The sequence below is a fragment of the Garra rufa genome, chromosome 15, assembly GCF_049309525.1.
Source record: "Garra rufa chromosome 15, GarRuf1.0, whole genome shotgun sequence".
In the NCBI taxonomy this organism is placed as follows: Eukaryota; Metazoa; Chordata; class Actinopteri; order Cypriniformes; family Cyprinidae; genus Garra; species Garra rufa.
This window is the reverse complement of record NC_133375.1, coordinates 7,294,629-7,311,232: the sequence shown is the minus strand read 5'-3', so window position 1 is coordinate 7,311,232 and position 16,604 is coordinate 7,294,629. Positions and strand designations below refer to the sequence as shown.

Genomic DNA, 16,604 nt, shown 5'->3' with positions numbered 1-16,604 from the left:
GCCAAGTGTAGTAAATTTCAAATAAATTCTACATTTCAAACTGAAGACTGACAATTAGCTGAAACAGAAAATCAAATACTGTATATTCAACAAACTATAAAAAAAATCTTTATATCATATTTCAGAGACTTTGGTTCATGTTACTGCTAAGGTATGTTTTCTGGAGGTGTACAGAAATTTTTAATTTTCTATGACATTGCAGAGGTTTATTTTTCAAGTGTACGGTTGTACAGTTTTGTTTTTTTTGCATCTTATAATAAATATATCTTGTAGGGATGCACCGATACCAATCGGCCGATAAAGCTTGTGCGTTTTGTCAGTAAAGCCGGTTCTGTAATCAGCGGTAAATGCCATCAGGTGCGTGATTTCACGTTGAGCCGTATATACTACACACAGCCGTTGTTCACTGACGAGCTGCTCAACGTGAAATCATGCACCTGATGGCATTTACCGCTGATTACAGAACCGGCTTTACTGACAAAACACGCAAGTTATCGACCGATAAGGATCGGTGCATCCCTAATATCTTGTTCTGTATCACTCTGTTGTTTGTTTTCTTTTTGTTTAGAAGATAGCTGAGCCTTTAAATATGCTTGGTAAAAGTTTTACGAGGCATAAATAATCTTTAGATGAGCTCACAAAAACTACTAAATGTTTTATACCCACCTGAATTAATCATGAATTACAGTAAGAATATGTGTTAATAAAGCATTTATTAACACACTGAGTAACTATTATTGTATGTCTAAATAATATGTAGAAATGTGCATTTAAAGTTTATTAATCATTTAGTTACACTTTCTAAATAATCTTATGAACAACTCTAACTGGTCTGTTAATAATAAAATACTTAGACTGCCCTGAGTGTCCTCCAAAAGTTTGGAAACACCCCTGGCAAAGTGTGGTTTTGGACGATGTCAGCATAGTGTGAATCATCTTTGGGCAATCCTTCAGGAGTCATATATCAAGTCAATGTTTGAATAAACTGACAGCTCAGATGCCCAGATTATGCAGAGCTGTAATAGCTGCTAATGGTGGATATTTTGATGAATTGAAAATGTAAGCTTTTTTTTTTTATAAACTATTTATGTAAAATTATCACAAATTAAAAAGGATTCATGCCAATATTGTCCAAAACCCTACTTTTCTAGGGTGTCTCAGTGTAATTAGAGGGCAGTGTAATTTAGAAATGATTAATTTATCATTAATACATTATAAAAATACAATTATTAAAAACATTATAGATATGCTTATGAATCAGGAACAAAATCCTGACTTTGAAAGATATGTCGAATTATGCCACCAAGTGGCCAAATGGAGCACTGGTAGGAAATTATAATGCAGGACTCTTCAACTCCACCCCTGGAAGTCCAGTGTCCTGCAGACTTTAGTACCAGTTCTAAATATCCCATTTCCGAATAATTCTGAACACTTTAATTTAATGTTTGGGGGTTTGTTTAGCATTTAAACTAAGTAGACCTGCAATGGGTTTATAAATAATATTAATCCACAGCATTCAGTTTTCATTTATCCAAAATTTTCTATATAATAGAAGAACTGTGTGTATTAAAGAAAAATATATATTGGTCTGTAATGTTACATGAATTATAAATGTATTTACTACTACTATATTTTTTACTACTAATCTGTGATTTACAAATTTGATTTTGAGCCACATGAGGATTTATTTGAATATACCTGGCTATCACTTTTAATAATGTTCTTTTGTGTTACTTGGAAAAAAGAAATGCATGTTTGAAACGACATGAGAGTTAAAAAAAAATAATGACAGGGTGAACTATTATTTTAATCACCGGCTGTTTTAATCACAATTTAGGCTTATGTCAGCATGTTGAAGTGAAATATCCACTGGCACACCGCATACAGCACTAACAAAAACAGACATAACAAATGACAAGTGGCTTTGAAGAAGAAGTATGGCAATGAATATGTTTATTTGATGCTGGCTTGTAATCAGCAGCTTTTGGATAAAACTAATTCAATTATCTTAAATCAATATCTTAATCCACACTAAACCCAAGGTTTGCAAAGGTAAAATAATAACTAATCTAACCAACCACAAGTTTCTGAGTTTACTCCAAGCTAGAAGGTTCACAACATTTTTTTTAATAAACAATGCAAAGTTCGGTTCAGGCAATAAAATATTTGTATATTGTTATAAAACTATATGTGACCCTGGACCACAAAACCAGTCTTAAGTCGCTGGGGTATTTTGTAGTAATAGCCAAAAATACATTGTATGGGTCAAAATTATTGATTTTTCTTTTATGCCAAAAATCATTAAGAAATTAAGTAAAGATCATGTTCCATGAAGATTTTTTTGTAAAATTCCTACTATAAATATATCAAAATGTAATTTTTGATTAGTAATATGCATTGTTAAGTACTTAATTTGGAGAACTTTAAAGGTGATTTTATCAGTATTTTTATTTTTTTGCACCCTCAGATTCCAGATTTTCAAATAGATGTATCTCGGCCAAATATTGTCCTATCCTAACAAACCATACATCAACAGAAAGCTTATTCATTGAGCTTTCATATGTTGTATACATCTCAGTTTTGTAAAATTTAACCTTATGACTGGTTTTGTGGTCCAGGGTCACATATATTAGATAAAAATATGTATAGCAGGCCCATTTTCTTAATTCACTCAACCCTAAATGATCTTTGCTAAGTCCTACTAATGGTTTGGGTGTAATTCTGAATAGATGTTTGAAAGTATGTGGCAGTGTTTTTTTGAGGTTGAAATATTATGATGTAAGATTTTGGAATGAAATAACTGAAGAGAATTCCATATATACTGGATATTTGTGTCATTGCATTAACAAGCTGGATGTATTTGCTTTTGAGAATGAGGTATGCCGTGAAGTATACAATCCAGCTAAGATAGTACAAAATGAGACTAAAAGTTATTGATTTGGCCTCATTGTAATTTTTTGGCAGATCTCTTCCCATGTAAGAAAATAAGAGACACAGGAATCCAAGAAACCAACCTATAAACACAACTAAACTAATAGTTACAGTGTTCCCCATTTCACAGCTGAGTATAATCTGGTCTTTAAAAGTTAAAAAGTCCCTGGAGGGTTTGGGAGTTGAGACAGTCATCCACAGTACACAAGAAATTAAATGAACGATAGAAAAAAATCCAACAAAGAGCCACTGTCCATTGTACTTTACCCAAAGGCTGTGCATGTTAGGAAACTTGGCAGCCATTTTGAAGATACAAATAATTTGAAAAGAACGGACAGCCATACAGGAGACAAAAACAGTGAAGAAAAATGCAAATATGACATTTCTCAGGAGACAATGTACAATTGTGGGTTTTCCAAAGAAAAAGAACACACTTATTGTAGACATCATTAAACAGGTCAACATAAGGAAACACATTCTGCCACCAGCAGACCTCACAACTGGTGTGTTGAAATTGTAAGCGAAAAGGCAAAATATGGCAATAAGGAGAATAATTAGGCATGTGGCAGAAAGCATGACAACGACGGATGAAATTTCTGCAAACTCAAGATAGACAACAGTACGTCTCTTACATGTTGTGCTGCCCTCTTCAGACCATTCAGTCTCTAAACACAGGAAACAGGTATAGGGGTCCCCTAAAAACAGCAAAATAATATGAAAGTAATACAGACAAAATTAGACTTCTGTGATCATGAATTCAACAGTACAAAACAGATTATCCTATTTTTTCTTTTAAAATAAACCTCATAATAAAATGCATGATGGGGAATATTTGTGAAAATCTATTCAAAATTATTTGAGTGGCAGTTTGGTAACAGTGCAGTTTATAAGAAGGTGATTCATTAAAACAATTGTGTGTTTGTGTATGTGTGTGTTTATGTAAATTGGGCTACTTTTTGGTTAATCGCTTGGGATACTAACAAAAAACCCATATATGACATTTAACTATGTTCTTATGTATAATATGGACTGTTTTTAATATTTTTGGGTTGTTCAGGCCCTACAGGTTTTGAAACACTGATGCCCCACATTTTTTGTAATAGAGTCAAAATGCAAAGTGAAATTTCTGAAAAAAACAAAACAAACAAATGTAACTATATTTAATTTTATAATGCAGCAGTATAACATTGCATTTAAATTACATTGGAACATCAATTTGAATTGCATTAAAACATAAATTTCACGCCATTGAGAAAACACACATTTGCTTTTAGGCCTCTCTCAACTGTCTCCCTATATTCGGCCAATGCTTCTCTTATCCTCTCACCTACCACCTGATTGTATTTTTTGCCCCATCCCTGGCAGACATCCTTTCTATCTCCTTAATGTTCCTTTCTGACCTTCTTTTTTCCTTCCTGATCCTTTCTGTTTTTCATGCTGTCTGTAATAAATAGTCTAACATTATTACAATGCCTCTTTCGCCCATTGTCTTTTCAGTGAGCCCATGTGTGCACAACTATGTTTGTGTGTACACATACACATGCCTCACTAACATGCAAATACAAACACATTTAGAAGGTAAAATGTGAAAAAGGTATGTCAGAATGCAAAAATACAATATATAAATAATATAAATAATGTTTAATAAGAGGAACCACCAGAATTTCTGCTTAAACTCAACTCAGAAGGTGGCCCATTTTAACTGAAATAATTGGCTCATTTTATCTTAACACATTCAGGCAAATCGGGCCATAAACTAAAATTGCTTTTTTAAAATATAAAAATCTAGATTATTAGCAAATTTATTAGCAAAATCAGCATTTTATCTCACAGAGGCCATCAAGATGTGGGTTATGAATCATTATTTCTAAATGTGAATTTGTTTTTTATTGATTTATCATCCTTATTATTGAGAAGTAAGATATGTCAGGCCACTTACCTTGCTTTTTTCTGGCGCGGTCTCAAAATGAGGCATTGCCCCTTCCCCCTTAGCAACCTCAGTCCAATAAAATTATTTGCTAAATGTCAACAACTTTTATGGCAACAGTTTGAAATTATTTCCATTCATTGACTGTTAACTTTTAAGGAGATATGGCACTCAAACCTTAAATGGCCGAATTTACCTGATATCACCCTATATACACTACCAATCAACAGTTTTTAAACAGTAAGATTTTTATTGTAAATTAAAATAACTGTTTTCTATTTGAATATATTTTAAAATCTTTGGTCTTCCATAGTATAATTTATTTAGGTGATGATAACCACACGTAAAACTGCCATGGTAAAAAGTAGCTGCAAGATTTGTAAATGAACTATTTTGCTACCCTATTTTTGACTACAACAGCAACATTATTAAATATTTAAATGCATTAGAAGATGAATTATCATTTGGTACATGCTAAACTTTAAATTCCCTTATCGTTCCCTCATGTGGTGGTAGGATAGACTGAGGAAGCTGAAATGCCAATGTTTTGTCATCCATTGCTTAAGGTACTCACGGGAATAATTCACATAGCTGTTACGTGGACATTTTTTACACAGAAAACAGCAACTATGAAATCCATCAGGTTCCCTCGAAAATCCCTCTTTGCACTCAACAGAGCAGTTTGAGAATGGAACCTTTGTGAAATGGTAAAATGTGTTATAAACATTAATCAAACTTAGTTTTATGTTTAGATTAATGTTTGGATAAATACTTGCCAAAAAGATAACTTACAGAACCATTGTTATGCCAGGGCAAGAGAGAGTTGTTGATAGTAAAAGTAATTTCTGGATAGGTATCATACGTGCCCACCATCTCAAACTGTGGAGGATTTGTTTCAGTATTCCAAAGTACGACCACAAAACTGACGGCTGGATCAGCGTTATCGTCATATTTCACTTGACGGCCGTTAAGTGGGAAGTCCAACTTTTTCATTTGTTCCAGAAGCTGTTGTGCAGTGTGGTTAAAATGCCCCCCAAAAAGTACAAACAGTATTATTACGCAGTAATATCATAATAAATGCTATTACATTTCATGAAAAATTTCATTACCATCTTATGATGCATTTACTCACCATGTATGGCTTTACTGTAATATCTTTGTGGCATTTATTCATGTCACACTGCAGAACATTATGTAATGCATGAGCTATAGTATATATGGCAGCATAGATAGCGAAGGAGAATGTGGGATTCTCATTTATAATCTCCTCTGCGGTCAATGATGTGCAGTTTTCACAAACTTGATTGCATGTCTTACTCTGGATGTCACTCTCAGCACTATACGCATGGATTTTTCTCCTTTCTTTACAGATGAATTCATCAAATCCAGGTAATGTCATCAATCTCTCCGTAATGCCAATGACTGTACCAATTTTCCCAATTCCTGGCTCTCTTGGAAGCTGCTGATTCATAGCCCAGGTTTCACTTGCAATCCATACTTTGCCTCGGATGTTGTTCGCTATGGCTGCTTTGATAATGTTGCTTGCATATTGTGGCACAGCAAAAACAACAATGACATTGATGTTGAGCATATCAATCTTTTTAAGTGTTAGACTGTAGTTTGCCCTTTGACTAAAAGCCTCTTGATAGGCCAAACAAATGCCAGTATTTCTAATATACTTGTTAAATATTCTTAGACCGTCTTCACTGTAATCGTCTTGGCTACCAAGAAAGGCGACCCAGTTCCATCCAAACCACCGTATGATGTGAATAATCATTTCTATCAAGTTTTTGTTGCTAGGGATTGTTCTTACAAAGGAAGGATACTGAAGTTTATTGCTTAATGCATAGCTAGAAGCCCCATAATTTACCTTTGAAAAAGAAGAAAACATTACAATTAATTTGCATTATCTAATAATTTGGTAGTTCTGAACAAAAGGAAGTAAACTGTTAAAAAAAGGATTTACCAATGGGATAGAGTCCATTGCGATTAATGGTGCAACAGTAATGGTTTTTGTGCTTCCATATGGCCCTGTTAAGGCAATCACTTTAGGCTGATAGTTGTTGAGTTTTTCTTTAGGTTTTATTGAGCCATTCTTTGAGATAAAACTGAAGACTGAAGGGAAATTCTTTGAGTCAGAACAGTGGTCAAAAATGTCATATCCCAGAGAAACATTGGGCAGAAGACTTGTAGAATTATTAATCTCCTCAACAGCAAACCTCATCACTTGCAACATCTGATAGCCAGATTCTGAGAAAGTGTGTCTAGAAAATATCAGTGAATAGCACTTCATCAAATATTTGTTTTAGAAATGTGACAAAACTAAATACTGAGGAAATGCTGCTGCAACAAAAAATACTTTCTTACCTGAAACATTCAATGGCTTCTGGGGAGGACAAAGGTGTTGCATGTTGAACTTCGTGTAAAGAAAAAAGGCCACCCAATAAGTAATCTCCCTTCAGGCTGAACTCAGATTCTAAACAAAACACTTCGAAAAACAAACAATTAAATAAGGCAGAAAGGAAAGAGCAAATGCTACTCAGATGCATGTTTTATGGTGGACCGTTGGTTGTGAAACTGAAATCCGTAATGGTAAATGATAGAAGTCAGGCTCATATAAAACTATTGAATTTGCTTAAAACACAATTCAATTTGCTTAAACCACTATAATCACTGATACAAAGGACAATTTCCATTTCTAAACTAAAAAAAAAAAAAAAGTTTACATCAATCAGTTGTTAAATAGAGCATTACACCACATCAAAATCAACTGATGCAAAATATCACTTTAAACACACAGAGAGTGGTTTTCTAAGATTTCTAAAGTTGTAAATGATACAAAGATACAATAAAATACTATTTCAGTCTTTCTACTTCAAAATTCAATGTGATACATTTCATTACTTGGGAAATTTACTAGCAATTTCCAAAAAGAAAATTGTTTCTGAACCATAGCTCACCACGCAATAAAAAGTCAAGACTGACTGCAAACAGGCATACATAAATAAAGCAAAGCAGGGATCCACTCACTAGGCAGTGGTTGGCAAGTTTGAGGGATCAGATCTAATCAAATGTATTCATTATTTTCAGTTGAAAACACCATGACTGAATGTATACAGCAAGGCATCAAATGTTCTATAAACACTGACTGCATTCAAAAGCTGAAGGCCACGAGGCACATCCAAATCCGATGATTATGCCACACTCTTTTCCCACCTGCATATGGAATACCACATGGAAATTATGGATGGTGGTCGATTTGTAAATTGTGGATGGTGGTCGATTTGTCTGTCTGTATGTTTCCTCAGTATCTTAAATATAAAATTTTACACAGCTGACTAAAATACCAGGCAAAAGAGTGAAGAAAACAAAACATGTTGGGTTTACATGTTTTAGGGGGACATTCCATAGGCGTAATGGTTTTCATACTGTACAAACCGTATTTTCTATCGCCCTACACCTACCCTACACCTAAACCTAGCCCTCACAGGAGATTGTGCACACTTTTGTGCACACACATGTTTGTTTTTGTGAATTGTGGGGACATTCCATAGACGTTTGGTTTTTATACTGTACAAACAATATTTGCTATCACCCTACACCTAAACCTAGCCCTCACAGGAGACTGTGCATATCTTTACATTCTCAAAAAAACGTATTCTGTATGATTTATAAGCCTTTTAAAAAGTGGGGACATGGACAATGTCCTCATAAGTCACCCTCTCCTTGTAATACCTATGTCATACCCATGTTATTACACAAATTTGTGTCCTGATATGTCACAAAAACAAACACACACACACACACACACACACACACACACACACACACACACATTATATATACTGTATATTTGGATGTGCCTCATGTGTGTGTATATATATATATATATGTATATGTATATACACACATTTGTGTGTGTGACACTATGAACCTTGAATATATTTGTATTTAGTGTATTATGGTGATTGTCAGTGTGTTAAAAAAAAAATCAAAACAGAGTTTTTGCACAGTGTGGTTATGCTAGTTTAGTGGAAGGGGCTAACAGTTCGTTCTGGTTCTCAAATCTGATTGGTTGAGAACCGTGAGATATTCTACTAGTATCGCTACAGGAATGCCCTTTTTCACAAATTTGTTTGTGAACAAAATTTTGTTCTAGCTGGGTCTGTTTTTTCTTTATCCTAGTGTCATAGCGGACACCTAAATCCTGTATCATTTTATAAATATTACTCTTTTTGCCTCACGGAATGAAGTTTTAAGAGGTTTTCAGGTGAGAACGTACTTGTTTATAGTTCAAATATGCAGTTTGTTAATAAAGTAACGTCTATTTGAAAATTTGCCCCATCGTTTTTGGACGTGTGAGATCCATATCGTCATGGCTCCTTATTGGACCCATCTATTGTCCTGGAAAGTTAATCTGGTTCTCTTTTGAGCCTCTAAAGTAAGTGTTTAAAGAATTCAGATTTTGAAGATGGTTCTGCTGTTGGCATTACAGTTTTTTACAGACGCTAGGACACATTTCTCAATACTTAGGTCACTTTTGCAAAACTCTTGACACAGTGAGCACAACAGAAGTCTATGTGGGCTAAACTGAGGATCAATTATCATTGTTTTGGCACAAAATGCATTCAATGACTACATCTCTCAAATTTCATGAATTCTTTTCTCACTCAGACACAACAACTTCCAAAAATCTTTGTACGTACAGGACATTTTGCACGTGCTTACATACTGTTTTCAAAACTGTTAAACTTATGTTCAAAACAATAACATAATGCAAAACTGAATAAGACAGCAAAATTCAGCAGCAATATTTTATTGAAACATATTTCAAATCTAAAAATGCAGTAGATTAGCATTACTATTGTATCTGTATCAGTGGATGGTGTGTATACAAATTCTTGTATTTTGGAATTACTTACAGTTTTTTACAGACGCTAGGACACATTTCTCAATACTTAGGTCACTTTTGCAAAACTCTTCACACAGTGAGCACAACAGAAGTCTATGTAGGCTAAACTGAGGATCAATTATCATTGTTTTGGCACAAAATGCATTCAGTGACTACATCTCTCAAATTTCATGAATTCTTTTCTCACTCAGACACAACAACTGACAAAAATCTTTGTACGTACAGGACATTTTGCACATGCTTACTGTTTTCAAAACTGTTTCTTGAAACATATTTCAAATATGAAAATGCGATTAGCATTACTATTGTATCAGTGGATGGTGTGTATACAAATTCTTGTATTTTGGAATTACTTAGTGCAAAAAAAAAAAAATAAATAAATAAATAAACGACATAAAATATTGACAAATTCTGCATCATGTCTGATTCATTCCAGTAACATATATTGCAGTTATAAACAATATTGCAATTATAAACAGAGATGTGTTCTTGTTTTCCACCAGAAAACACTGTGTAATGCTACATGTTGTTAGTGTTTTTAGGTCATTGTTTTGTGGGTGACAAAGTGTGTTTGTCGGCTGTCAACCTTTGCTAGTGTTCTGGAAGAATGAGTTTATTTGAGACCTGAATAAAGTGTTTTGGTAGTTGTAGTGCATTTTGAATGTGAAATGAACTGCTTTGCCAAGCTGAAAGTCGGTTAGGAGAACTGTGTGAAGAGTTTTGCAAAAGTGACCTAAGTATTGAGAAATGTGTCCTAGCGTCTGTAAAAAACTGTAGTACAAAAAAAAATAAAAATAAATAAACAACATAAAATATTGACGAATTCTGCATCATGTCTGATTCATTCCAGTAACATATATTGCACTTATAAACAATATATATTGCAATTATAAACAGAGATGTGTCCTTGTTTTACACAAGAAAACACTGTGTAATGCTACATGTTGTTAGTGTTTTTTAGGTCATTGTTTTGTGGGTGACAAAGTATGTTTGTCGGCTGTCAACCTTTGCTAGTGTTCTGGAAGAATGAGTTTATTTGAGACCTGAATAAAGTGTTTTGGTAGTTGTAGTGCATTTTGAATGTGAAATGAACTGCTTTGCCAAGCTGAAAGTCGGTTAGGAGAATTGTGTGAAGAGTTTTGCAAAAGTGACCTAAGTATTGAGAAATGTGTCCTAGCGTCTGTAAAAAACTGTAACATCTTTTAAAAAGTAGGAGTTTAAATACAATTTAGTATGGCCCGTAAAGGATGATGCAAAAATGTAAATGGCCCTTGATAGCAAAAAGGTTGTATTTTATTATAGCGCTAAAGCTCTGATTTCTAAGTGAAATCTTGATTTCTAGATTCAAATGCATACTGTTTAAACTTATGAGGAGTATGTGCTACCAATTTGTGTGTTTGGCATTGTGATTGACCATTTCTGTAGCTGGTTGTTTTGAATGCTGTGTCGTAGGTTGTAAACTGTGTGTATTGTTTTGCAAAACAGTGTGATATCGAATTGAAAACTAAATGTAAAGTAGGAACTGTGCAGACTTGGTTAAACTATTTGGTACATGAGTTTCAGGTTTTGGTGATAATGTTTCAGGTTCCAGTTTTAATGTGTTAACTGTAACTGTAACTGTACAACAGTGTGCATGAAGAAAAGGTTCTGCTTTTATCTGCCTGTACAAAAACTGGGTCTGAAACATAAATTAACAACTCTTCTTGAGGCAATACACACACTGTAATGACATCATGTCAGAGCCCTACCATTCTGCTTTGTTCACCGTTTTGCCAAGGAACCAGAATTAGTCATATAGATCAAATTATGTGACCACATCAGATAGTAGATTAACACCTTTTCTTCCATGACCAGGTCACAGTATTTGAAAATGACACAGTATATGTTACATCTTTATATTTTTTACACGCATAGACACGTCATATTTTTCAGTGTTTATGCACATTTGTTGCCATTGCAGATAAATTAAATGGTCAGTTTGTCTCATGCCATATTGTCACTCTATTGATAATGTATCATACATTATATTTTACTGTATGATAATGTAATGAAATGTGTGTGTATCATTTGGGGAAGCTGGTATATACTTAAGTGAACTGTAAAATAATTCTGTTACAGTTTTTTCCAATTGCTAACACACAATTTTTCAAACTGGTCTGGTTTTATCAAAATACTTAACACAATTCACAAAACCACACACCCAAACTGCAAAATACCTCATATATCCTGTAAAATGAAGCACTGCAACCGAAACTACACATAGCATTATCAAAATCAAACTTTTGCATGAAATGGCACACACTTCATTCATATTACCAGATTTTTGCCTAACCAACTACACACTCTTGGGCATAATGCAAAGCACCCCCATCTTTAGTATGCTTTGCCATAATACTAAAATTTGTACCAGATTGTTCACATGCACAGAAAAATGCAGATACACACACATCCTGTTGCAACATTTTTTTATTTTATTTTTTTTCACTACAGTAAACAAGTCAGTGCAACATATGCAGATATATTTACATGGGACTGAACAAAAATATTCGGTAACACTTTCTATGAAGCCCTTATTTATAATACATTATAAGGGTATTCTTAAGACATTATAATGAATGCATAATGCATTATAAAAAAACCTTATAATATGTTATATCATCTCATGAGTATTCATAAGAACAGTTTTAATGTATTATAATTTATACTTTTTTTGTGATTATAGCTTTTAAGAGAATGATTACCTCCTCATAGTTATAACATATTATAAGTCTCATATCTTGCCATGTTTCTCATGTCACTTTACTTAAAGCATACAAAGACCACTTATAAGTAATTATAATATTTCCCAAAGAACCCTAAGATCAGGTATCAGTTTAGATAAATGTGTAATATGAACAGTTGGATGATTTTGATGGTACCCTTCAGACAGCTTTTGATAAGTAACTCTGTAACTCCATGTCAGCTAGCAGTAATTGTTATTATGCTGAATATATGCTAACACTAAATTTCGATGTTTCCCCAAAAGACAAACTATTATGTTGTATTATAAGTAACTTTGCAAGTACATGAACATTCCACCTAGCCCAACCATAACCTAAGCCTACTACAGTTTTTCTCAATTGCTAAAACACTATAACCAGTCTTTTGAACTAAAATTTCAAAACTATAACGCCATTTTTGAAAAAGCACACCCATTTCCCTAAACTATAAACACTATTCCCTGCTTTGACACATGAGTTATATTTGGTGAACTGTTACTTCAAAACTCTACACACAAATCCCTACATTTCTCAGTGCTTACACCATGAGGTCATTTAGAAAGCACAAGCATTCAATATTGTTCACTCAAGTCTGCGAAGTTTGAGCTCAATTAGCACACAATTACCCAACTGGAAACACTAGGAGTCAAAATTTAGCACACACCAATCAGAACCTTCGATGGAGATAAAAGGATAAAAGTTTTTCTCAGTCACTTTGGTGCATTTCTCAGATCAGAAATTAAATATACATTTGTCTGCAGTTTCCTACATTATCAGTTGCTATTGTCATGTTGCTCAAAATGTATTATATACTGTAGTTCTCTGTGCAATATTCTTACCCCTCAAAACATCAAGTCATTAGCTCATCGTATAAATCATTACCTAAATGCAAAATTTTTGATCTAGTTGTCCTAAACTGTCAATCATATATTCTACACATTTCTATTAGACTTTTTGTAAATTTGCCATGAATTATTCAAGTGAATCTTGACTTTCACTAATGAAGATAATATAGATCAACCAATGATAAAGCAGTTCTCTGAAATAGATCAAAGGTACATCTCATGAACCTTCCATTGGAAAGCATATAGACAGAGGACAACACAGGAGTTACAAATTGTGACAGTGGACTTTCTTATTTTTATTTTCACCTTTGTGCCCATATTTCTTTTTTTTTTCTGTTTCACAATGACGTTGTGTGCTTTTATTTTATTTTTTTATTTTTTGTCAGACCACTAGTACAAGTGTAACTGTGAATCCTATCCAGTCTTTTTCAATCAACATCCCACATACAGAAATGTGTAATTTTGAAGAGGAAGAGTAGGAGGTGAAAGAGGAAGAGGAGGAGGAGAAGGAGGACGATGATGACAACAACATGGAAGAGACAGAGGAAGAGCAAGGGCAAGAAGACAAGCAGTCTCATATATTTTAGTTGATGAGTGCCAGGGTTGGATCAGGCATGCAAGAGGATTTTACTCCTGCTGCCTGGCCAGGGCTAATTTAGCCTGTGATGCTGAAGAGGTTCTTTGGCCTGTCCCAGACCAAACACAGGATGCTGGGCAGAATAATTATTTTGTTGTTTTGTACTGTACTCTACAGTACATTAAATTAAGGAATAAAACATTTGCAAAGGAATAGATTTGTTGTGTTCATCATGTGAAAAGTTTTTTATTTGTATTGTTTTTGTAGTATTGTTTTGAATTTATCTCATCAGTGTGTAAAACTGTGTTGTAGTGTGTTTGTTTTTGAGGATTTGTGTGTCATGTCTGAAAGCAAAGTTTGGTTTTTCAGCAAGATTGAATTGTTTTGAGTGGAGAGCTTCATTTTGACCTCAATATAGGAAGTTTGGGGAAATGAGTTAGGAGTTGTGGATTTGTGTTTAGAGTTTCGCAAATAAGAGGCATAATTTCAAGAAATGTGTTTAAGCAATTGAGAAAAACTGTAATACTCTAAGGAGTGTTAGTTGGCATGTAGTTAGAAAGTTTAAGCTTATAGTCAATAGACTTAGGGGACCATCAAAATAAAACGTAATATAATGTAAAAAAATAAATGTAATATAATATAGTCCATTATAAATTAAAAAGATTTAATATGCCGTTCATTGTGTGTTATAAATGATCATAATCTTAAAAGTTATAACCTCAAATACTCAAGTATTATAATGTATTATAATTGTTATTATGATTATTCATGAGATAGTATAACATATTATAAGGTTTCTTATAATGCATTATGCATTTATTATAATGCCTTAGAAATACCCTTATAATGTGTTATAAATAGGGGCTTCATAGAAAGTGTTACCAAATATTCTTACAAAAAACAGTAAACTGAAAAATAAAATTTCAGAAAAAATATATTACAGTAAAAAAAAAAAAAAAAGTTCTCAGCTGTGGTCTTTTTATAGTGCTTACATCCTGATTGAAGTGTTCACAATTAACCATTGAGGTGTTTGGATAGGTGGTACATGTAATTGGCCAATTAGCTCATGCAGTGTCATTTTGAATAGCAGGGTTTTGAAATGGCAAGCATGTGACTTTATGTCAGATTGTTGTGTCTTATGCAGAGAACTGTTTTCAGTGCATTTACAGTTTTTTCCAATTGCTAACACACAATTTTTCAAACTGGTCTGGTTTTATCAAAATACTTAACACAATTCACAAAACCACACACCCAAACTGCAAAATACCTCATATATCCTGTAAAATGAAGCACTGCAACCGAAACTACACATAGCATTATCAAAATCAAACTTTTGCATGAAATGGCACACACTTCATTCATATTACCAGATTTTTGCCTAACCAACTACACACTCTTGGGCATAATGGAAAGCACCCCCATCTTTAGTATGCTTTGCCATAATACTAAAATATGTATCAGATTGTTCACATTCACAGAAATATGCAGATACACACACATCCTGTTGCAACATTTTTTTATTTGATATTTTTTTCACTACAGTAAACAAGTCAGTGCAACATATGCACAGCAGATATATTTACATGGGACTGAACAAAAATATTCTTACAAAAAACAGTAGACTGCAAAATAAAATTTCAGAAAAAATATATTACAGTTAAAAAAAAAAAAGAAAAAAAAAAGGTTCTCACCTGTGGTCTTTTTATAGTGCTTACATCCTGATTGAAGTGTTCACAATTAACCATTGAGGTGTTTGGCCAGGTGGCACATGTAATTGGCCAATTAGCTCATGCAGTGTAATTTTGAATAGCAGTGTTTTGAAATGGCAAGCATGTGACTTTATGTCAGATTGTTGTGTCTTATGCACAGAACTGTTTTCAGTGCATTTAAAAAGTGTCATTTTGAATTGCAAAATGTGTGTAAAGCAGAAAATGTGTTTAGACTTTTGGAGACTTGAGAAGAAGTTTTGCTCTCTGTGTGTCAGTTTAAATAATTGTGCTGTGCATGTCATTTTAGTGTGTTAGCAATTGGAAAAAACTGTAAAAAGTGTCATTTTGAATTGCAAAATGTGTGTAAAGCAGAAAATGTGTTTAGACTTTTGGAGACTTGAGAAGAAGTTTTGCTCTCTGTGTGTCAGTTTAAATAATTGTGCTGTGCATGTCATTTTAGTGTGTTAGCAATTGGAAAAAACTGTAAACCTAAGAAATCAACAGTCCTTAAAGGGATAGTTCACCCAAAAATTTCTGTAGCTGGTTGTTTTGAATGCTGTGTCGTAGGTTGTAAACTGTGTGTATTGTTTTGCAAAACAGTGTGACTTTGTTTCCTCAGAAAAAGGAAACAAAGTCACCTACATCTTGGATGCCCTGGGGGTAAGCAGATACACATCAAATTTTCATTTTTGGGTGAACTATCCCTTTAAAAATGTATCCAGAATTTAAAAAAAAGCCAAGATTGCTATTGATAGTTAATCTAAGTATTATGTTAAAATTGGTGGAAATGTTAATTTAAACTGGAATAAAGAAACACATGCTGAACAGTACAACTCATACCATACAACTGAAAATGAAATTCATAGATCTTAATCAGGCCCAGAAAAACTCACTGCTAAAGAAAGGGGAATGGTGACCTTATTTCAGAAAGTTTATTCACATAC

At 33.6% G+C, this 16,604-nt stretch overlaps 1 protein-coding gene across 1 annotated transcript; it reads right to left on the bottom strand.

Annotated features, from left to right (window-relative positions):
• Window positions 1-2,691: 2,691 nt before the first annotated feature.
• On the bottom strand, window positions 2,692-7,407 carry LOC141287595 (taste receptor type 1 member 1-like). Its single transcript, XM_073819755.1, has 6 exons — window positions 7,226-7,407; window positions 6,825-7,122; window positions 5,991-6,728; window positions 5,651-5,863; window positions 5,433-5,553; window positions 2,692-3,626 (listed from the first exon to the last, which is right to left on the bottom strand). The coding sequence occupies exons 1-6, from the start codon at window positions 7,405-7,407 to the stop codon at window positions 2,692-2,694; spliced, it is 2,487 nt and encodes an 828-aa protein (XP_073675856.1).
• Between the last annotated feature and the right edge of the window lie 9,197 nt (window positions 7,408-16,604).

Coding starts and splice junctions, on each gene's coding strand:
- LOC141287595 (XM_073819755.1), bottom strand. CDS start 7,407: ATGCATCTGAGTAGCATTTGCTCTTTCCTTTCTGCCTTATTTAATTGT. Junction 6,729..6,824: donor CAATGGACTCTATCCCATTG/GTAAATCCTTTT, acceptor TCTTTTTCAAAG/GTAAATTATGGGGCTTCTAG. Junction 5,864..5,990: donor TTACAGTAAAGCCATACATG/GTGAGTAAATGC, acceptor ACTGCACAACAG/CTTCTGGAACAAATGAAAAA.